At 52.7% G+C, this 21,327-nt stretch overlaps 9 protein-coding genes across 9 annotated transcripts; 6 read left to right on the plus strand and 3 right to left on the minus strand.

Moving 5' to 3' along the window:
* Window positions 1-691: 691 nt before the first annotated feature.
* LMH87_010851 (uncharacterized protein) lies at window positions 692-2,201 on the plus strand (the record flags this gene model as incomplete). The annotated part of the gene is made up of 5 exons (XM_056199896.1): window positions 692-698; window positions 762-766; window positions 842-923; window positions 998-1,032; window positions 1,092-2,201. The coding sequence occupies 5 exons, from the start codon at window positions 692-694 to the stop codon at window positions 2,199-2,201; spliced, it is 1,239 nt and encodes a 412-aa protein (XP_056051799.1).
* Window positions 2,202-2,264: 63 nt separating this feature from the next.
* On the plus strand, window positions 2,265-2,777 carry LMH87_010852 (uncharacterized protein; the record flags this gene model as incomplete). The annotated part of the gene is made up of 1 exon (XM_056199897.1): window positions 2,265-2,777. One exon carries the CDS (start codon window positions 2,265-2,267, stop codon window positions 2,775-2,777), a length of 513 nt encoding a protein of 170 aa, XP_056051800.1.
* A 93-nt stretch (window positions 2,778-2,870) lies between these two features.
* LMH87_010853 (uncharacterized protein) lies at window positions 2,871-5,251 on the minus strand (the record flags this gene model as incomplete). The annotated part of the gene is made up of 9 exons (XM_056199898.1): window positions 2,871-3,139; window positions 3,206-3,282; window positions 3,338-3,484; window positions 3,540-3,655; window positions 3,707-3,998; window positions 4,051-4,150; window positions 4,212-4,630; window positions 4,694-5,109; window positions 5,189-5,251. 9 exons carry the CDS (start codon window positions 5,249-5,251, stop codon window positions 2,871-2,873), a joined length of 1,899 nt encoding a protein of 632 aa, XP_056051801.1.
* A 1,319-nt stretch (window positions 5,252-6,570) lies between these two features.
* LMH87_010854 (uncharacterized protein) lies at window positions 6,571-7,194 on the plus strand (the record flags this gene model as incomplete). The annotated part of the gene is made up of 2 exons (XM_056199899.1): window positions 6,571-6,586; window positions 6,650-7,194. 2 exons carry the CDS (start codon window positions 6,571-6,573, stop codon window positions 7,192-7,194), a joined length of 561 nt encoding a protein of 186 aa, XP_056051802.1.
* A 246-nt stretch (window positions 7,195-7,440) lies between these two features.
* LMH87_010855 (uncharacterized protein) lies at window positions 7,441-8,364 on the minus strand (the record flags this gene model as incomplete). Its single annotated transcript, XM_056199900.1, has 1 exon — window positions 7,441-8,364. The coding sequence occupies one exon, from the start codon at window positions 8,362-8,364 to the stop codon at window positions 7,441-7,443; it is 924 nt and encodes a 307-aa protein (XP_056051803.1).
* A 341-nt stretch (window positions 8,365-8,705) lies between these two features.
* Window positions 8,706-9,269, plus strand: LMH87_010856 (uncharacterized protein; the record flags this gene model as incomplete). The annotated part of the gene is made up of 2 exons (XM_056199901.1): window positions 8,706-9,035; window positions 9,099-9,269. The coding sequence occupies 2 exons, from the start codon at window positions 8,706-8,708 to the stop codon at window positions 9,267-9,269; spliced, it is 501 nt and encodes a 166-aa protein (XP_056051804.1).
* A 537-nt stretch (window positions 9,270-9,806) lies between these two features.
* On the minus strand, window positions 9,807-11,867 carry LMH87_010857 (uncharacterized protein; the record flags this gene model as incomplete). Its single annotated transcript, XM_056199902.1, has 7 exons — window positions 9,807-10,138; window positions 10,191-10,940; window positions 10,999-11,244; window positions 11,303-11,416; window positions 11,472-11,592; window positions 11,655-11,740; window positions 11,837-11,867. 7 exons carry the CDS (start codon window positions 11,865-11,867, stop codon window positions 9,807-9,809), a joined length of 1,680 nt encoding a protein of 559 aa, XP_056051805.1.
* A 5,500-nt stretch (window positions 11,868-17,367) lies between these two features.
* Window positions 17,368-18,811, plus strand: LMH87_010858 (uncharacterized protein; the record flags this gene model as incomplete). Its single annotated transcript, XM_056199903.1, has 4 exons — window positions 17,368-17,676; window positions 17,751-17,874; window positions 17,936-18,085; window positions 18,153-18,811. 4 exons carry the CDS (start codon window positions 17,368-17,370, stop codon window positions 18,809-18,811), a joined length of 1,242 nt encoding a protein of 413 aa, XP_056051806.1.
* Window positions 18,812-19,311: 500 nt separating this feature from the next.
* Window positions 19,312-20,253, plus strand: LMH87_010859 (uncharacterized protein; the record flags this gene model as incomplete). The annotated part of the gene is made up of 5 exons (XM_056199904.1): window positions 19,312-19,563; window positions 19,610-19,657; window positions 19,707-19,930; window positions 20,021-20,105; window positions 20,236-20,253. 5 exons carry the CDS (start codon window positions 19,312-19,314, stop codon window positions 20,251-20,253), a joined length of 627 nt encoding a protein of 208 aa, XP_056051807.1.
* Window positions 20,254-21,327: the final 1,074 nt, after the last annotated feature.

A 21,327-nucleotide genomic window follows, 5' to 3' on the forward strand; every position in this document is an offset into this window, starting at 1 on the left:
TCACCGTTTTCCCACTTGGTATGAGTTGCGGGACGATGTTACATTGCAGCTCGGTGGGAGGTGAAGAGGAGATTATCCGTCGGGGCCAAAGCTTTCTAGGAGAGGACAGATTGTGGTACTGATAGTTGTCGCACAGTTGAAGTATTATTCGAAAAGAGAAGATGATGAAAAAAAGTTTTGGTTATTCTTGTTTTGATGGCGAGAAGAGAAGTGGCAGGGTAGTTACCTGTTGTGGAATTGAACGTGCTTCTGGACTATTGCTACAAGCGCTGCACTCGCATTCCAGCGGCGTGGGAAAGACAGGGCATAAAGACGAGGACCAGCATAAACAGGAAAACAGGCATAGTCTTAGGTATCAAGCTTTGAAACTGGTCTTGCTAAGAAGTTATTGCTGTTCAAATAAGACGATGCATCGGGGAAGCCATTTTTCTAGCGGTTTCGTTTGTCGGGACGCGTTTGCTTGGCCCACCCGCTGCCAGCTGCCAGCTGCCTGTAAGCGAGCGCAGTTGGCTTGAGCATTACCAAGGTACACCTTGCATCTCCTTGACTTTCCCCATTTTGCATTTCTCTCTTGATCCACCGTCTCTTAAACAAAGCCACCTCGCCACGCAGCTTATTCCATCGTGAGACGCCAAAATGGATTCAAGCAAGCTCGAGCAGCTCGCCCTCGTCGTCTCTCTCGCTTGCCACAATGACGAGTACCAGCCTGATGCCAAACACTTTGTGCCACGTCCCGAACTGGGAGATGACTGCCTAAAAAGATAGGGTGAGATATTTCTGCATTGGAGTTTTTCTGTCAGATTCTCTGATCTCGCAGACTGAGGATGCTGAGTCTACCCAGATGTTTTTAGCCACTGCACTCACCGTTGCGCATCGTACGATTTTGTCTACAACGACGACGTATTTGAACATCTGGAATACAAGTGAGTTGGCTCTGTTGATCGCGCAAACCGAGACGCCACTTGTTCTTGGCCAGAAAGGCTAACTTCTTCTCTAGATCTTTGGACCAAGTCAGAAGTAACGCCAAACAAGGTGATGGCCAGGATGGGATGACTGGGGAAGACTTCGAGGAACCTCACTCGCAAACCCAGTCTAGGCTTTGCGAGCGATTACTTCTACGATTTGACCACGTATCCCAATCTGAGAAGGCCATATACGCATGCATCACAACAGCTGGCTCAGTTACCGCCATGTGCAATGCTCATCTATATCTCCGCTCCAAGGCAAGAGTCAGATATGGAAAGATGCAGGCATGCTCGATATTTCCGACCGACTCTGATTTATACTACATATTCGACGATTACGGGCGTCTGGACAGACGCTTCTGCGGCCGTGGTACACAGAGAGGGTCTGGCGTATGGGGGAGCGAGCTCGATTACGATGAGATTCTTTTAATCAAAAGCCTTGACATTCGCTCCAGTGTCCAAGCAACCGAAAAGCGACTTTTAATGGCACGCATGTTGACAGCTGTGGTTCTTGAATTTGCGCGTGAGCAGCAGCGGAAATTCTTTGCCATAGTAGCGAGCCCGGAGGACGATGAGAGGGCGTGGGAGGAAGACATCTATTATCGAAGGCCACTGCCACAGGACCAAGAGTTTTGCGCGCTTGGTAGCCGCTTTTGGCAGCTTCATCGGTTTCGAAGAATCGGCTTGTCACCCTTCCTTGCCTTTACTGATGACATCAATCATCCATCTCGAGCCTTGATCGACGACTTCAGACTTCCCCGAAAGCGCGCCGCAAGTGCGCTAGTACAAGATTGGATGTCTGAGGTTGAATCGCTCCTCTCTGGCCGTGCTTTGGATTTCGAAATTCTCCTGATCGGGTTTACTGAGGATGTGCCAACCCCTTCATGGACATGGGTCGACAGTAAGGGAATGACTATTCTTCATCATGCGGCTCGCAGCGCAAAGGTTTATGCGGTTGACTACTTCATGCGCGCATTCCCTCCACTAATTGAGATGCGTGACATATTCAACAGGACACCGCTGGACGCTCTTCTCAACGAGCGTGAAGTCGAGACAATAGTATGTACATTCGAAGAAGATATTAGATTTCCTGATTGGAAATATGTCACTTGTATAGGTCTCCTCTCCGGCACCGAAATTTACCAGCCATTGAGCTTAGAAGACTTCGATAATCCAACAGACACAATGGCCATCATGAAGACTATGGATGCCAAGTACCCGAGGATTATGACTTGAACACTTCAAATTGTATTTGGTTGTACTTGCGGCTGCTGCATCTTCGGTGCGATTAGCCCAAGAATGTCTTACCAATTGCTCTACCATGCCAGGAAGGCCGCTGCCACCTGGTCGAACATTTGGTCTCATGTCTTTGGGAGGACCGATCCCCTCAGCTCCATTCTGTACGCAACCTGTCTTCGGCGCACAAAGGCACAGCATGAGATTACGCAAGCCGAACAAAAGACAGTTGCTGCAGCAGTTGAGGTCATTGTCAATTGGTTCATCCACTTCTTCACGGGGGAGCTGCTGGCGCGAAACGGCACGATGCGATCGACAATCTTGTCGCAAGTCCCTGCTACGGCCCCGGACGCAGCGGATTATCTACAGCGAGACGGACTAGAGCTTTTGGTGGTGGACCTGATATTTGACAGGGCGGTAAAGACCGACGAATGGGTGGGAAATGGACAAATTCTGGAAGAATGTGGCCCGGAACTTCGCGCTCTGCCCGAATGTCAGAATGACTCGCAATACATGCACCTCCTCCGGAGGTACTTGCAGTATATTCGGACAATCGAACGAATTCGTTGGGACTAGGATGGCATCCAGATAGTTGTACCTTAGCTTTCGCTGAACAATATTCATCTATATTTTGCAGGCTATAATTGGAACTTTCCTTCTCCCTTGTCTCTACAGCTCCGCTCCATCCTCCACCGCAAACGAGACACCGCCGGGAACGGGCGGAGGAAACGGATCGCGGTGGCGGTCGTCTACACTACGAGAGTTATTGCCCACGGGGTACGTCAGGCGTCCCGTATCGACGTGGACGCGCCAGTCGACCATGTCGAAAGCGCTCTTCATGGTCTGAACGAGCATGAGGTCGTCGCCCTTGGCGCCAATGACGGCAGCGGAAAAGGGCGAATAGGTGCTTCCATCACTCTCCATTGCAATTTGCGCGACTAAAAAGGACAGCCATTAGTACGACAGGTCCTTGCCGAGGGGGGGGAATGCGTCCAGTGACTTACACGGTGCGGACAGCTGCGGGGCACCCAGAATGGGCGCTAGAATCTCTGGACGCAGACTCTTGCTTGAGCCGGTTTTCCTGCTTTGGTGTTAGAAGACCTTCCTGCCCAATTTGCACAAGTTTGCAGTCTTACATGGAGTCTGGACGAAGGACAGGGACAATGACGACAGCCTTGTCGGAAGCGTCTGCTGCTGTGGGCGCAATATTCTTACTGAACCACGCAGTAAAGACATCGAGCTTCTTGACCGCTGCCTTGCCATCTGCTTTCGCACCGATAGCCCTGTTTACACGGTTAGCAGGATTCATCATTCATTCATGACGCGTGCGCGACGTACCATTGCTGTGCGACGTTCGGCTCCGTGTAGGGCTCTTTGCCAAACTTGGACTTGAAGGCCGATCGGAACTCGTCATAGTTGTGGTAAAAGTCGTAGCAAAACGCATTATACGTAGCCTTTGCCCCCATGTTAGATATATGATTTTATAGTCAGGCATTGTTGCTCACATTGCCAAGATATTCGTCCAGTGCCTGCTTGCCGGCGTCCTGTGGGGGGTTCTTGGCCCAGGCATCAGCTAAGCTCATCCTGTCCGCCTTGATGCCGAGTGCCTTTTCCCAAGCCACGACAAATTCTTCCATAAGGGCCTCTTGCTTCTCCGAGAGAAGAGAGGCAAAGTCGCTGGGATACACGATGCGCTTGGGCTTGGCGGTTGCTTTCCACGAGAGCTTGAATGAAGGGGCGACGAGGTGCACGAGGTCTTCGAGGCTGCGGCCGGAAAGCCCAGTGGATTGGAACTTCCTATACAGTGTGTCAACATTATACACGTGAAATAAAACGTATATATACTTACGGGGAACTCGCGCGGACTCCCTTTTGAGAGGCTGTTCCAGCGGTGGCGCGCATTGTGAAGAGACCGTATGCTGCGCCCTGCGGGATTGTCCCATCAATTGCTTTTGGCAAGTCAGCTTCCAGAAGCTCAGAACCTCCAGTCCTTTCATAGCTCTATCTTACCTCCTTGACTAATGGTATTTGCCAGCCAGGTGTAGCTGCTAAGGGCAGAGCCCGCACCGGCCGCCGCGCCTCCAGGCGGCTGCTTGCCGTCGCCACGCGGGTTGACGGGCGCCGTCGCGTCCACCCACGCGGTGCCGGCGGCAAACTGCCCGTCCTTTGTCTTGCCCACAATGATCGCGCCCTGGTTTAGCAGCAGCTGCACGTACTCTGCGTGTTTCGACGCCGCGTCGGGGTGGAGAGCCGTCCAATTTTGGCTGGACAGGGTCGTCGGCAGGCCGGCCACGTCAAAGTCCTCCGGGATGGCGTAGCGCAGGCCGGAGAGCGGCTTCTTGATGGACGGGCCGGGAAAGTACAGCCGCGATGGCACAGGAATCGGTCGCAGAGTTCCGTTTGTGAGCGCATCGCCGAGATCAACATATCTATTTCAGTGTCAGCCACTGAGTCAATTTGTCTCGGATGCGGGACATGGGAGAGGGTCGCACTGGTCAAAGTTGTCGTGCTTCTCGGACACGATGCCGGCCGAAAAAGCACCCAATTCATCCTCGTAGATCCTGTACGCCTGGTGGAGTTCCTTGCCGTGCAGGATGTACGGTCCCGTGGGCAGATTTGAGAAGGGCGATGATTTCGCGCTCGCGCCGTCCGGCTGACTCTCGGTGACCTGCACGGTGTAGGTCTGCTTGCCAGGTACAGAGGCCCGTTTGGTTCCAACAGCGCGTTTCGCCGTCTCATTGGCGCCGGGCTTTTCTACCAGGGCAAAGGCAAATTCGCTGGAGTAGACGTCGTCAAAAAGTTCGAGGCCCTTGAGGAAATCATCTAGGTTGGGGCTGTTGAGCTCCTCGGTGCTGATGAGGGTGACAGGGAGGACAGCATCTGGGTTGATGTCCTCTTGAATCATTCCCTGCGGATGATGTTAGCTAATTTTCCTCTTCTCTGCGACGGGGTTGGGCCATTTTTAAAAGCAATAAGAAGTGGCCTACCAAAATCTCAGGATGAAGGAGGTAGTTGACCCCTGCAATCACGGCAGTGAAGAGCGGCTTCATGATAACGGTCGTGGCTGTCAACGCGTATACAACTGCTGACCTCTCAACTCAATGGATGAAGATGAGAAGGCAGGTCAGACAGAAGCGGAGGGAAGAGACGATTTTATCATGTTCGACGTGCGTCGGGCACCTTGCCTGAACCTGCACTAGCCGTCCGCAATGTCCAAGACAGTACGGGCCGGTGATGCGCTAACCGTCATCCTGCAGGTACGGCGGCGGGGAATGCTCCGTCGTACACAGAGGCAGGCCGAGAAGAAGACACGGAAGAGCAAGCAGAGCAGGGAACTTGAAGATGAGAATAAAATGGCAAAAAAATTAGAAACCAAGAGAAATTTGCCCTGAAGATATGAAAGAATCGTTCTTCCAATTCGTTAGAGTGCCGCCTCCCATCACTCGCATGCCTGCATTGAAATATGGGCCTGCCAGTGATCCCTGTCCACATTATTACTGTAAGCAGGCATATATCCGGCACGGCGCGATAAAATATTGGTAGATTTATATTTGTTCGCCTTTGCCCAGATCGATCCGTCCTTTTAATAGGCCTCGCTCTCCATTCCTGCGCTGTCTTATTGGGCGGCGTAGACGTAAAGGAGACCATAGCAGCCGGCCTCTCACCATGCCATAGAGCGTCTCGCGCGGGTGACTATGCAGAAACCATCTCACTGAGACTATCTGCGCACCGAACGCCGGCCAGTATACCAAGCCGTTTTCCAAGACATTTCTCACCATATTTTGAAGACAAGAGTACGGCAAGTGCTCCAAGGTTGGAAAAGGAGCACAGTGGTTAGCAGCTCTAACCTTTGACCAAAGTCAATGAACCCGCGGAAGTTTGGCCAAAGTAGAGTGGAACTGGGAAGTCAAGATCAATATGGAAATAATTCAACGAGGCAAGAAAATCTCTCTATATATTCTAAATGCTGAAGCGAATCAATACTTGAACTGCACTACGACGAACACTTTACTTGGGGATATTCATCTCTGATCAACATCAACTCGAACAAAATAGCACAACGTCAATTCAAACGTCAAAGTAAGAATGAGAATCTGAATTGAAAGTACGCCCATCTACAGACTCTTTCGGCGTCCATCGTGTGCTCCCAGTCCTCTTCCCGTTGCGCAACCCCACTGAAGCCGCGCTGCCGACGGGAAGCCCACCCACCTCCAGCTAGCCACGGCCCCCAAAAATAGGCGGGCGAATGTTACCTATCGATAGAGATTTGCAGCAGAAAAAAAAATAGCAGACCGACATTCCCCCACTATCGCAACGGCGCAGAACCAAAAGATTTTGCCAACACAAAATCACACAAACCCTGCTCACCATGGCCAAGGCAAAAAGTACGCCCAATCGCCATGTATAAGTCCAAATCTCTCATCTGTATACTTACTCCATTCTCACAGCCCAACCCTCCAAGCGCTCCCGCGCCGCCCGCCGCGCCACCTCGCCCAGCATCGACACCGACAAGTCCCTCAAGACGGCGCAGCCGCCTCCTCGCACCAAGCCCACCGACCGTCCGTCCGTCCTCGCCGTGCAGCACGCGGCGGGCGTGCAGAAGCGGTCCAGCCACCGCAAGACGCACCTCTCGGCCAAGGCGCGCAAGCGCCGCGAAAAGGGCATGGAAATGGCCGAGGCCGTCATGGAGCGGACGTCGAACAAAGTCCAGCGGAGCCTGAACCGCCAGCGCACCGTGGACAAGCGCCGGAAGGAGTGGGATGCCATCAACAAGGATGTGAATGAGGCTGAGGGAGATGATGATGATGAGGATGATGAGGATATGGAGGTCGAGGAGGAGGGTGTGGAGACGAAGAAGAAGAAGAAGAATGGAAAGAAGGAGACGAAAAAGGCAGAGGACAAGGACAAGGAGGACGGGTGGGAGACGGATGAGGGTGACGAGGGAAAGACGACAGACGGAGGCGTGGATGATGGTCTGGATGAGATTCTGTAAAGAGCACACAGAATTGTCGCCTTTTCATCTTGCTTGTTTTTGTTGAAGACATTGGCGTTTGGGAGTCTACAGGCTTTGCATAGAAAAAGGGAGCTCGAAATTTCGATACGAATGATTTTTTATGATAGTATACACTGAATACTGGATCATCCATCCAGCAAACAAGAAAATACAAAGCAAGCATCTACAACCGGCCAAAATGTTCAGCGCCCGAATTCAGCCAAGGAAACTTGATACCCCCTCCGCTCACGTCTGCTTCTTCACAACCCCTTCCAGATGCAGCCTCATCGTCCGGCCCACCTCCCCCTCGCGCGGCTTCACCTCGCGCGCGTCCAGCGTCTGAATCTCCCTTTGTATCCTCTTGAGCAGCGCCCTCATCGTCTCGTCGTCCACCTTTTGCCCGCCCTTTTTCCGCCCCAGCACCAGGTGCACCTTCATCCCTTTCGCCAGGAACCCGCCCAGCTGCCGCAGCTTCGTCTGCAGGTCGTGCTCGCTGATCGACCACGTCAGCTCCATCTCCTTGGTCTTGGGCTTCGCGCTGGCCTTTTTCTTCTGCTTGCGCTCCTGCTCCTTGAGGAACGCCTCGAACTTGTTGACAATCTCGCAGAGGGCAAACTGCTCCTGCTGTGTCACTGGCCCTGCTGCGGCCCCCGGCTCGGCTCCTGCTCCTCTTTGGCTGGTGGGCGTCGGTCCAGCGCCGTCCTCGGCCGCTTTGTTGCCCTTGCGCAGGGGGGAGCCCTTGGGGATGTACGGCCGAATCATGCGCAGCGACTCCGTCTTCTCGTCGAGCTTGCTCATGACGTATCGCGTCGACAGGGGGCCCGCAATCGACCCGTTCTCGAGGACCATGATCTTGGGGTCTTTAATCTCAAAGTCCTGCGGCATGCGGTCCTTTTGCGAGCGCTCAATGTCCGCGGCCGTCGTGAACAGCGGGCTGAAGCCGCGGTCGTCGTTGGCGCCGGGCCCGTCGGCGACCGAGTCGACGGAGCGGTGCCCGCGAGGGCCGCGTCGCGGAGGCGGCCCGGCGGCATAGGTGCGCACCTGCGAGTGCAGCACGTGGCCAGTCGCGGCGAGGTGTCGTGCTTGTGCGGGCGACGTCGCGAGGGAAAAGACTCTCTGCAGCGCGGCCCGCGAGTTGAAGAGACATTGTGGGCTGCTCAGTGCTGCCATTGTTGCTGTGGCGCCAAAAAGGGGAAGACGCCGAGAAGCAATGGCGAGGGTATCTTGTTGAATTGAGGAGGTGAAGGAGGAGGTTGAGCTTGGCTAGCTCTGAAGCTGTGGCCGCCAATCAATCCTTGACCCAGCCGCCCGCCCCACAATGCGGACTCGAACACCAGCCAAACCATCTCACTCTCATCGTCGACATGTCATTGTGAGTCTGGCATCCCATAAATCGAGCTCGCGCGACCCATCCATAATGAAACCATCAACGCAATCATAGCCCTCGCCTTCCAAATAGAGACCCCCCCCCCGTCCCCGGTCACCCAGCATCGCCGCCGCACAACACAACCATGGCGTCTCGCTTCCTCAGCCGCCCCGGCGTGCGCCTCTCCCTCGGCATGACCAAGCTCTGGTTTGCCTGGCACCTCTTCGCCACGCACGGCTTCCAGGTCGGCCCCGCCGACGGGCCCTCGATGCTGCCGACTTTCTCCACGTACGGCGACTGGATCGGCACCGACAAGCGCTACCGCCTCGGCCGCGGCGTCCGCGTCGGCGACCTGGTCCTCTACCAGATGCCCTTTGCCAGGTACGACATGGGCGTCAAGCGCGTCGTCGGCCTGCCGGGCGACTACGTCTCGGTGGGCACGCCGGGCCAGCAGGGGGAAGAAAGCATGATTCAGGTAAATCCTCGGTTCCTCTCATGTGTTGTAGAGGAAGGGCTCAGTGCTGACTCTTTCGTATAGATTCCAGATGGGCACTGCTGGGTTGTTGGTGACAATCTGGTGGCTTCGAGAGATTCGAGAACGTTTGGTCCATTACCCCTTGCCCTCATACAGGGCAAGGTCGTGGCAAAGGTCTTGCCATGGAACGAACGGCAATGGTTTGAGAACCCGCTCCAACGAGTCGAGCAATAAGGGATGGCTAGCCAGCATGTAAAATCGTTGTACAATAATCTCATAGCATCAAGACGAGTGTGGCGGGTATACCAGAGTAACATTACATACAAAATAAATACAAAACAATCACATGGCATTGAAAAGAGTGCTGGGGTATACCATAGTAACATTGCATTGTCTAATTACACCATCCTTGGACTTTGCCCTCGCATCCTTCACGGGCCAGAAATTGAAATTATAAAATGCTGGGCTAGCAGCAATAACGCGCCGCATATGCTTTGTACAATATGAAGAAGAGAAAGGAGAGCTGAAATGAGACTGTCAAGGCTCACAACCTCTGCCTGCCACTGAAACTTAGCAGTGGTTCACAGGGCGCCAGCATGAGCCACCAACCAAGCAGAAAACTCCAGGCATATAAAAAATGAAAGTTGGTCCGAAGAGCGGCAAAGCTATTCGTCTCGCCCCCACCAGTTGCGCCTTCACTTCGGAAGACGCCAAGCATAAAATGTCCTTTTACGCTGCCGCATTTTCGTGGCGACACTGCACGAATGACAATCAACCTTCGATGTGGGCCTTGTTCATGCTCTGTCCAAGGAGCTCCAAGCAGCGCTGGGCCAGATTCACGACTTCACCTTCGTCCTCCTCCTCAAACTCGGGCTCTGCTTCGATTTGGCGGTTCGCAATGTTTCGAATGTGCTCGATAATGTCATTGGCCTTACCAATGAGGCCAATCAGTGTCTTGTCTTCCGATTCGAATAGTTGAAGCAGGGTCCAGACAGCAATGTGTTGGAAGGTGGCATCGCCAGATTGAAGGAAGCGGCACAGGTAGCCGTGAATGCCGCCGTTGGGCTCAGTCCAGTTTTGAACAAAGATGGAATAGTCACCGACTGAAATGAGTTAGTACTTGTTACGAGATTTGGAAAGGAAAAGTTGACATACCTTTAGAAGATAGGTTGCCAAGGGCAGCTGCACTGTTGCCCTGGACCTCGATGCTTGGCGAATGCGTCAAGGGGATCAAAATGTCGCATACGCCAAGGTTGAGCAGGTGAGATTTGAGGTCGTCGCTGAGAGCCAGCACAGCAATAGCGGCAGTCATCTCAGACTGCACAGTGACGGGTACGTCAAGCACCAGTTGCTTGCATTTCTGTACGGCGCCGGCATCCAGAACAAGGGCCTTGTTTCTGTCGGAGCTGGCTGCCAAGTTTCGCAGAGTCGAGATGGCATGACACTGGATTTCTTCATTCTCAGTAGAGCCAAGGAGATCGACAAGAGGTTTCAGGAAGTTGGCTTCGATAATAGGAGACTCGTTCATCGGATGAATGGATATGTTGCGAATACAGGCGACGGCGGAAAGGATCAAGGGGAGATATGAGGATTGGAGGAGACGGTGCAGAGGCACCAGACCATTGGCACGGACGATATCGAGCTGGTACTTCTCGTCGGAGGCCAGATTTCGCAGAGCGAGGGCAGCCTGGCACTGGACCTTGGGCGAGGAGGACTCCATAAGAGCAACCAAAGACTGTACGAGCTTGGCTTCCGAGGAGGCAAGCTTTCTTCGGTTGTTGGCGTCGACAGCAATGTTGCTGAGGGCTGTGGTGCAGTAGTACTGAACATCGACATCGGGCGAAGCGAGAAGCTGCACCAGAACTGGGATGGCACCAGCATTGACAAGTTGCTGGCGGTTTTCATCTAGAACCATGGTAAGTTACTGCGCTGTATTAGATGGGGGTTTGGTGGAGAAGCCTACCGGAATGCGTCATGTTGAGGAGAGCACCAGTAGCATTGCGCTGGACGCGCATATCTCTAGACTTGGCCAGTCTGGTCAGCGGCCCTAGAGCACCTGAGCGGGCAATCTTGGCCTTGTTCTCCTCGTGTGTAGCAAGATTGGTGATGCATCCGACGGCGTTGCATTGCACTTCGACATTTGGCGACAGCATCTGTCTGATCAACGGGGTTAGGCCACCGAGGTGGACGATCAGGACTTTGTTTTCGGCTAATGGATCCATAGTTAGCAGGCTATTGCGGTAACGGTGTTCAGAGCTGGGTCATACTATTGACAGCAAGATTTCCCAGTGCAGCACTGGCGGCTCGTTGGACCTCGACATCAGAGCTTTGTAGGAGGAATAGGATAGGTTCAAGGGTATCACGGTCGACCTCGCGGACGTCTAGAGCTTAAGTCAGCAGGTGGCGCCCGACAGGCGGGACGGGTAGCAGGCATACCGCGCTCGGTAATTTCAGCAAACGTCAAGCTTGCGCTGCGCTGAAGATCTAAGTTTTCGGAAAAGACTAGGGTGCTGAGTGCTCGGAGGGGCTCGCCGGAGAAGAAGTCTGTCTCGCCGCGCTATTTGGATGATTAGCACGCAAGAAACCGGAAGGCTGGCAGAGCGGCAAGGCACTACTGACATTTTCGAGGAACTGCAACAGGTCGGCGACAGCTTCACGTTCGCTGTCGGCGAGGACATTTTCGTAGGGACCATCTCGGGATCGGCCTGTGAATCAAAAGCGTCAGAATGCGGGACATGGACAATAGCGACAGCGGCAGGGCGGGAGACGAGGCCGCGGGCAGGGCGGGGAGCAAGACGGACCTCCACAGCATGTTGAACTACAGATACCCATGGCTGGCGCGATGGCCGTGGCGGCGAAGGTGAATATCGGTTGTCGATGGCTCAAGGACGATGGTGTTTCGACGATGGATTTTGTTTTGTTGACGTTTTGGCATGCGTCGGCGCTGGGCTGGCTCGGGTGGAGAATCTCGGGTGCGGGAAGGCAGGCGAAGCTCAGCAAGAGCCTAGCGCAGTTGGCGGCCGAGCAATGTCTCGTTCCTGCTGCGCGGGGACGATGGCGCAAGCGGCAGCAGATTGTACGGCGTCGGGGACCAGGCCGGATAGGACGAGGGTAGATGCAGCCCAGCTGTCGGGTGTTTGATGAGAGGAAACAAAGCGCAGATGAGAGCGAGAGTCTCGAGGTGGAGAGAAGGAAGGGTTGCAGAGGTGACGGTAGCTGCCAGTAGGCAGGTACCTAGGCGGAGTCCCTTTGACCAAACTTGCAGGGGAGGGCACTCATGTGGGCGGCGTGGACAGACGCCGCCCCAGTCCGTAGATAGAGACTATTAGCTTTATGATGGGTAAGTGGTTGTCTCGGGTTTATATATTATAGTTGTTGCCATTTCGTCCACCTTCTTTTGCCTCTTCGTCTTCCCATCCTATTTTCCTTTCCTTATTATGTCTCTGTTCGTCGTGACAAACAGCTACTGGCCTCTTTGTTTGCCATGCCCCTGGCATCGCAGGCCGCTGATGAGGCATCCGCAGCGGCCCCAGGCTCGTGTGGGGCGGCCCGAGCAGGGGAGCTCCAGCGGCTGTCATTGCTTGGAAAACGCGGCGCTTCCACTGTAATCGGGCAGGGCGCTGCTGTAAAAGCTGGCCGGCTGGGTGAGAGATTGCCCTGCAAATTGCAGGCGGCAACCAAGCCAGGTGCCGGGTGCCAGACAGACCCCCGCCGCCAGTCTGGTCCTGGATCAGCGTCATCATTTAGACGGACGCCCTGCCCAGTGCCAGTAACTTAAATCCACGTCAAACTCGCAATGCATATATGCATCTACGCCGAATCGCAAGCGTAGTTCATGCACCTCGATCCCATCGCCCGAGGCTTCCCTTTCTCAGGGTCCTGCCCGGTCACGCGCCGCTAACAGGCCAGTGTTGACAGAACAATGCGCCACAGGCATTTTTCCACGCGTCGTCTGCCAGTACGCACTCACTCCCTTGGCTCGTGTCTCGGTCCATCCCAATACCTGTTGCCACCATCGCCGCAATCCAAATCTGGCGTGTCGCACAGTGCGCCTCACACAATCCATGCAGAACGTCTCCCCCGCGTAACTAATGGCTAACAACTACCAGTAGCTGAGCCCTCCCCCAGACTCCGTGCCGCGTTGCATTTCTCATGCTGTCGTCTCTGTACCATGTGATGCCAGATGGTGTGTCACCTGCACACCTGTCCGGCAGTCGATCTTAGCTGTGGCATGCTTCGGCCGTTATTAAGGTGGTGCCAGGTTAAACATTGCCGATTTTTCCAAAGCCGCTAAGCCGTTTCTTACCCGTGTTTGGATTCAGCCTTGTGCATCTACTGAGTATTGATCTGGTACTCCATGCGCTAGTTACCCTGTATCGCCAGTTCATGTCCTAGCCATTATCCGTACACTTCCACTACACTTCCACTACACTTCCACTAGCCAGCTAAAAATAAGGCTAAAAGGACAACATGAATAAAAACCCGGTCGAAACTTTGAATATTCAAGGAAAAACCCCCCACCCCCCGAATCGGTCACCATCGCCACACTTAGCCCACTACACGACATACAAGGGCGATGTCAGGACCTAGGATCAAAGCATGGCAATTCAAATTCTAGGCAGATGAATCGGACGCTTCGCAAAAAGCAGTATTGGACGAGTACAGAAGACCATTTTATGTCGCGAGAAAGAAAGGTTCTAGAGATGCTGAGGTGTCGGTTTCGTGGCCTTCGCTGCCTTGGTAACGGCTCGTCTACGTTTGCCTCACTTTGCACAAGAAGAAGGGTTTCTTTTTTTTTTTTTTTTTTTTTTTTCAAATTCAAAAATAAAAAAACAAGACAGAAGAATTTTTTAAAGAGATGCTTTACGCTCGACTGATCATTTGCCTGTATTATTTAGATTCTTGAAATGCTATGTACGCGTTTTTGGCATTGCCGCATCGGACAAATGCGATATCGCGTCAGGCGCAAGATCACTCACATGGCGTAAAACCCGCCAATTCAAAGCTCTTTTCTTGTCCTTGGTAGTCAGATTGTACATCTGAGAAATTTCTTCGACTCCCAAGATAATGATGGCGTTGTTCTATCGCGCCCATGGTTGGAAGAACCTCCCCGCGGCCCCGTCTGACTAGGTCGACGTTTCCCCCTGACCTTCGACAGACATGTCAAATCTCCCACCGAGCAAAATGAAACCTAACAATACAAGCCCGGACAAAATGAGAAAGAGGTAGAAAAAGTAATAAATCATAGAAAGGATAGAAGAAATTAGGAAGATTAGGATGAATAATAAGAAAATCAAGAACAGGGCATGTAAATCAGCTACGTCCAAAATGTGCCGTCCAAGTCGCAAATACCAAGATGATGCCGCGTCTCCCGGTTCCATAATGTCGAGAATAGGATAAATAAGAAAGCACTGGCTTTGGATATTGTAATAGGGAAGTGTGAGGATTTTTATTTTGAATTCTGTCATCTTGCTATAGCTATATAGCTAAATCAGTATTGATGTGTCGTCCTTTTTCGTTGTCCGCATGTCCAGATAGGTCTGACCGCAGCCTTACCGCTTTGCGCTGGATTCTGCATAATCGAAGGACTGTACAAAGACGCGGTGTTCGAAAGAAGTTGGGGGTGCACTCATAATCTCGCTTTGATTTGACGAGCTTGAACCCCATTAGCCTGGATATGATACTCAAGACAAGAATGTTATTGTCGTATCTTTGGGCAGAAAATGGGTGATGTGGACCACAGCTGGCGTTGTGGCCCGTATCTGCACGAGAGTCCTCGCCCAAAGAAAGACCCGAACAAAGCATGTCAAGGGAATAAAGCAGCCCTTGCTTTTTTTGCTTAGCCTCGTGAGATGGGCTGGCAAGTGTCTTGTTCTAGGCGCCCGGCTCAGCGAAGGATCACGGTTTCTTTGACGACGGCGGGGAGCCCATGCCGGAGAACTATGTCGGCCGCCCAGGGACAACTAATTACCGGGAAAGAAAATGACAGAGCGACGGCTGTGGAGACTGAGAAGTCTAAAGATATTCTTGCTTGAGTCGAAAGGCTCTTTGTCAGAATCGCGGGGACTCCGCGCATCGACCAGATGTAGGTTCCTTCGTAGGTGCCTCGAGCGCTGATTGCGTGCAGTCAGGCGCCAGGAGCAAAGGAAAAAATGAAAAGAAAAAGCAGTGGCTTGCTTAGGTACCATCAAAGTTCAATGAACGCAAGCGAAGACACAAAAAAGTAGAGCATACTCGAATAGCATTACCAAAAAAACCTCCGAAGAACCGAAAGCACAAATGCAGACGAAAGCGGAATGGGGAGAGAAAGCTATATAAACACGGCCAACGTACGCCATTAGTCTCCAATCCATAGAGACAACCACCAGAGATGTTCTGTCTACATCGAAGCCGCCGCTCTGGGTACAATAGTAGAGTCGTCAAGTCTCTCAACTGACCACATGTCAGGAACTACTGGCCCCGTCCCCAAGGTTGAATCCTTGGCCAGATACACCAAAAAGTGCCATGCGCTGTCCCGAATCTGTCTCCAACTATCGGATCGAACCATAAAAAGCTCTTCACGTAATTGGCTGAAGGTCTCACATAGAAAATGGAACACCAGATGTCAAGAACTAGAAATGTATTTTGATACATGGAGTATCGACTGAGAAGTAATCCATTCCGTCTCATAGACATTTACTTGTACTTGCAAAACTTTGCGGCGATTCTCGAAAGAAGCAAGTATGGCATAAAAAAGACTTGGAAGATGAAAGAACTAATCGGATCTTGTAGTCAGATTGTGTGGCTATTATCGACCCATCAAAAACCTCCCGCCGCGAAACGAAACGGGAGGCTTGACAGCGGAACAGAAAGTGAATGAATTGGTACTCACGCTGAACAACGGCAGGTCTGCGCAATCGGCCACTTCTTCATTGGCAGACTCTATCTTCGACACGCTGGAAAATGTGAAAGTGCTGGTCAATAAACCTTGGCTGGCATCGTGGAGGAGAGCGCAGGCCCATGACTGGCTCTCACACATGAACCTCGACGATTATCCTTCCTGGCAATGCAAACATTCAACCCACGAAAATGTCCAGATATTTTATGACAGTGCAAAGGACAAGCGGCCTTTGCTCCACGTGCACAAGCATTCAAAGGAGTGTTTACAACACCATACAAGCGACAGCTATCACCGCCGCGAGAGGGACGATATTAATGAATGCATCTTCTGTGACGCGTACAAGTTGATTAGCCCCATCAAAAAACAATGGGAGAGCTCACCGTTTAGCCGCGCCGGTCTCGAGGAACACGTGGCGCAGCACATGGAAGATGTTGCTTTGCTTGTTCTCCAATGGCTGCCGATTGACGAGCAGCCGCCGAGAGAGATGCTGCCGTACGAGCTCCCCCGAGAGATGCGGTAGAGGAATGATATGTCATCAAGAAAGATCCGGAGCCGGCGAAAGAGGAGAACCCGGAGCCGGCCAAAAAGAACGACTATCTGGATAATGGTGATGATGAAGCTGACGAGAAGGGAGAAGAGAATTTCCCTGGGAAAGGGAAGCAGCAAGAGAACGTGGAGGATAGCGAGGGTATTGAGGAGGCCAAGGGGATGCGATGCTTGCCACTTTAATTGGAGGCTTCTGGAGAATACTGGACTATATTGAGGGGATTCCGAGTTTGTGAATTTGTGAATTTGTGAATTTGAGTAGTTTGATTTTACATCTACGACGACGGGTGTAAGCCTTGTCGTCCTAGAAAGTTACTACTAACGTTAGCCCAAGAAGATGGAATGAGAAAATACAGGGAAAAAAAAGAAAAGAAAAAGAAGAAGAAAAAGTAGCTCAATTAAACGATGATGGAGACACCAACAGCGACAGCGGCAACAGCAACAATATTAACAAGAACAACAAAAAGAATGCTGATGGAAACGGTGAAAACACCTGCACCGAGATGTGAACCGGCCGAGTACGGAGGCCGGGAGCGGCTTAAGCTACAGGGGCTTTAGCGCTTCCAGGGCCCAGCAAGCTTTGGAGCTCCAGCGAAATCTCAAGACGCCGTAGACGGTACCTAATAAAACTAACAGGCACCTTAACTTTTGCCTTAGCATTAGTTAACGGCCCCAATTTTCCTCAGAACCTCTGCTCCGTCGTCATCCATCTCAAATTACCTGGTGCGCTAAAACTACCTACCTTACCTAGTCTTCAACCCCACCTGTTCTCTCCTCCATTGACCCTCGACTCGCGATACCATTGCCGTCAAGTACCTCGTGTCTCGTGCCTCCTTGCTCCCAACCGCCTGCAGCCTGTACGCCACGCCCGATAGCCGTTGATCCCGCTGCGTTACACATGCCACGATGGAGGGCAGCGCAGACTCGTCTAGCGCTCACATGGGCTCTGCCCCCGCACACGCCGCCGCCTCCTCGCAGCAACCCGAACCAGGTGCCAGTCCCGGAACCGGCAGTGGCCTAAATCCCGGAGGGCCCAGGCCTGCTGCCGCTGCCGCCGACGATGTGCCAGCTCTGCCCGAGTTGACGCTCCCCCCTATTGTGGCCCCCTCATCCTACTTGCGCGTCAAGAAGCCCTCTGCCCCGACCGTCATGGCTTCTGCGCCTGACACCAAGGCCGCCCCGGGCCCTCTCGACCGCGAGCAAAAGGAAGGCCTGGTACGTCAAACACCTCTCCTTGTGTGCCTGCTGCACCGCTCAAGGCCAGACTGCTAACCGTTCCCGACCTGCAGGAGGCCATCCGCGACTTTCTCAAGGTCCGCACCAGCTACGACGTCCTGCCGCTGTCCTTTCGCCTCATCATCCTCGACACCGACTTGCTCATCAAGAAGAGTCTCAACATCTTGATTCAAAATTGTGCGCCCGTCTCCGACACCGGCCAATGCCAAATGCTCTCTGCTGACTGCGACTCTTCTAGCCATCGTCTCGGCCCCGCTATGGGACTCGCAAACATCGCGATTTGCCGGTCTCTTGACCAGCACCGACTACATCAATGTGATCCAATACCACATCCAGTATCCCGATGAGATGAGCAAGCTTGACCAGTTCCGCCTCCGCAGTCTGCGTGGTAAGACGGCCCTCCCGGACCCCTCATTCGTCTACCCCGCTCAGGCGCCAACTAACATGTGCCCAAGACATTGAAAAGGCAATCGGCGCGGTTCCAATCGAGACGCTCTCCGTCCACCCATCGCGGCCGCTGTTCGAAGCGTGCAGACAGATGCTCAAGACGCGAGCGCGCAGAATTCCCCTCATCGACGTCGACGACGAAACCGGCCGCGAAACACTCATTTCCGTCATTACCCAATACCGTATCCTCAAATTCATTGCCGTTAACAACGCCGATTACACTGTCATGCTCAAAAAGACGGTTCGCGAAATCAACCTCGGCTCTTATAACAATCTCGTGACCTCGACGATGAACGCCACAGTCGTCGACGTCATTCGCCTCATGGTGGACGGAAACATCAGCTGCATTCCCATTCTGGATGACAGCGGGCGGGTCCTCAACGCATTCGAAGCGGTCGACGTTATTCCGTGCATCAGGGGCGGCGTATACGAGGACCTCAGCGGTTCAGTCGGAGAGGCCCTCTGCAAACGTCCGGACGACGCGCCAGGCATCTACACCTGTAGCGAAGACGACCGACTCGATGCCATCTTCGACGCTGTCCGCAAGAGCAGAGTGCACAGACTGATTGTAGTTGACGACGACAACAAGCTTAAGGGCGTCATCTCGCTTTCGGATATCTTGAAATATGTGCTATATGAAGACGGCGAAGACGACGTCAAAAAATAATAAGCCTTCCGATGTGGAAGCTGGATATGGGCTAAAAGATGGAGTCCTGGGACAAGGCGTTTTGCATTCTATTCGGCGTCCGGGACGGTATTTATGGGAAGACTTTGTCTTCTTTTGGCATATGATTCCAATTATTTATAGACTGCAGGTAGAGCCGCGTTTGTTGCACCACGGCCAATGGATATCTATTTCGCGAGCTCAAGAGTACCTGTTCTGCAAATGAAATATTCTGCAAATGCAGACCGCCGGCAAAACAAAATTGCAGTCATCGGGCAGCAAGTCAGGTTGACCCGTCAACTGCATGTTTCCATCCACAGTGCTGCACTTTGTTTGGCCAACGTCGCCACGGCGCCGTTTGGCAGGCGTTATCTGCCAGTAGTAGGTACCGCACGCTTCAACGGGCAGGGGGCGTGTCACTTCTCCCATTCACATCTGTATCCATTTATCGTGTGCGTTTTTGCAACATTATGCGTGGCTGATCCGCCTCGTTAGGCTTGGTCATGGCATCCAAAACGAGCACATCCCACCATTCCCAGTCTCTCAACCCACCGCTGCTGGTACTTCCGGAGAGCGCCTTTGACAGACCTCTGCCTGCAAGCTCAACGTTCCACAGCCTGCTGCAGAACGACCGACCTCTGTTTAGCAGCCACACCTGGACCTCCACCAGTGGCGATCTTGGCCTTCTCCGAGACGCCGATGAGGTCGAGGATCGTGCCATTTTTGTGCAAGAGTACAATCGCTTGGCGAAAAAGGTGTGGGTTGGCGGCCAGCATTGTAGCCAAAGCTAACAGATAACAGCATGGAATCCGGCCGCTGATTTTGGATGATTTCGATCCCAACAAGCCCGTAAGCTCGGACCCGGCTCACCTTGTTGAACCATAATTGACAGTTGCAGGATGACAACGGAAAACCGAAACGCGGATGGTTCCGTCGCATGTTTTTGTCTGGCCCCCGGCCTGCGACCGATTCTAGAGATCGCGACTCGCTGAGATCCCGACATCGACGAAGTGCATCCGACTTGGCCCATCTAATTCACAGCAGAAGGGAAGCTCCAAGTGTCTTAGACCTCCAGTCCATGGTGCGCGTCAGCGGAAAAAGCTCTCTTTACCTGCCTAACGAGTATGCACCGTGTGCCTTGATCCTACCAACGTGTATACGAGCGACTGCCCAATACGTGGCACAGCATGCCAACACGCGTGGCATATTTAGGATCCCCGGATCGATGAAAGTTGTTGGCGCCCTTTTCGACTATTACTGCCACATGGATAAAGGCAGCGCCGATATCTCCGGCACTGTACGATCAGCAACGCTGCCATTACATATCCAATATTCTGTTCATGATATCGCATCTACATTGAAGAGATTTTTGTCAACACTGCCAGGCGGTATACTCGGATCACTGCTTTTATTTGACTCATTCATAGCTATCCAGTCGCAGCTGAATGCGGAGCCTGAATTCCCACGAACGAATCAAACCAAAGTCAGAGCAAGATTGATCGCGCTGGCTATTGGGACAATCGAATCTCAATTCCGACGAGAGTTGATTTGTGCGATATTTGGGCTGCTCAGCATGATTGGACGCATCGCTGAGGTAGCCCCGAGAGAAGATGAGGCGGGCTTGCCCCTACCGACAACAGACCTAATGGGCTATGGTGCACTCAGCATTTGCTTTGGGCCGTTGCTTATTGGCGATTTGCTTCCTTCGTACACAATGAAAATTGCCGCTCCAGGTTCTGGTTTGGTCGTTCTGCCACCAGCCACGCAGCACATTCGCAAAGAAACGCGGAAGAACAAGCCCGAAAGTGGCACCAAGAACGTACAGCCAGCCGTCGATAAGATACTCATCGCCAATAGAGTAACAGAAATGCTAATCTCGAATTGGAGAGATATTGTTCGACAGATGAAGTCTCTGGGCACGCACAGAAGAAGGCACACATCTGGCGGCAGCTTCAGCAGACCATCGCTTCGGCAGTCGGCTTCGGAAACATTTCTGACAAAAGTTCCCAAAGACTTCTCGCAAATGAGACCAAATTCAGCAATTGTCTCTAGAAATACGACTGAAGAAGCTGATACCGAAACCTCCGCTCTGACCAAACTAGCAAGCGTGCCCAAACGTGCATCGGGTTTTCTGAGGCAAAAGGCCAGCGTCAACACTCTCAGTCCCACCATAGAAGAGAGTCCGAAAGAATCACGCCTCAGAAACGCTGCCGTGATTGAGGAAGAAAGGGAGCTTGGGAAGTGTTTTTCGACGCTGGACACAACGAGGAGACCAAAAGCCGAACACTCAACCATGACTGAGGGAACCCAAACAGAGATCCATTCTCCAGTAAAGAGAAAGCGGCTCACGGTACCGCCCAGACTATCTTCGATCGATTGGCTAAACCAGCCTCGACCGGAAACTGCTGATGGAGAACAAAGTTATTTGAGTAGCACAGAAGACGCACCTGGAAAAGGCGAAAATCTGCTGCGTGTGAACTCTGGAGAGGGAACACCACCCAAATTTTGTTCGCCTGTCA

The sequence above is a fragment of the Akanthomyces muscarius genome, chromosome 4 (genome assembly GCF_028009165.1).
Source record: "Akanthomyces muscarius strain Ve6 chromosome 4, whole genome shotgun sequence".
Lineage (NCBI taxonomy): Eukaryota > Fungi > Ascomycota > Sordariomycetes > Hypocreales > Cordycipitaceae > Akanthomyces > Akanthomyces muscarius.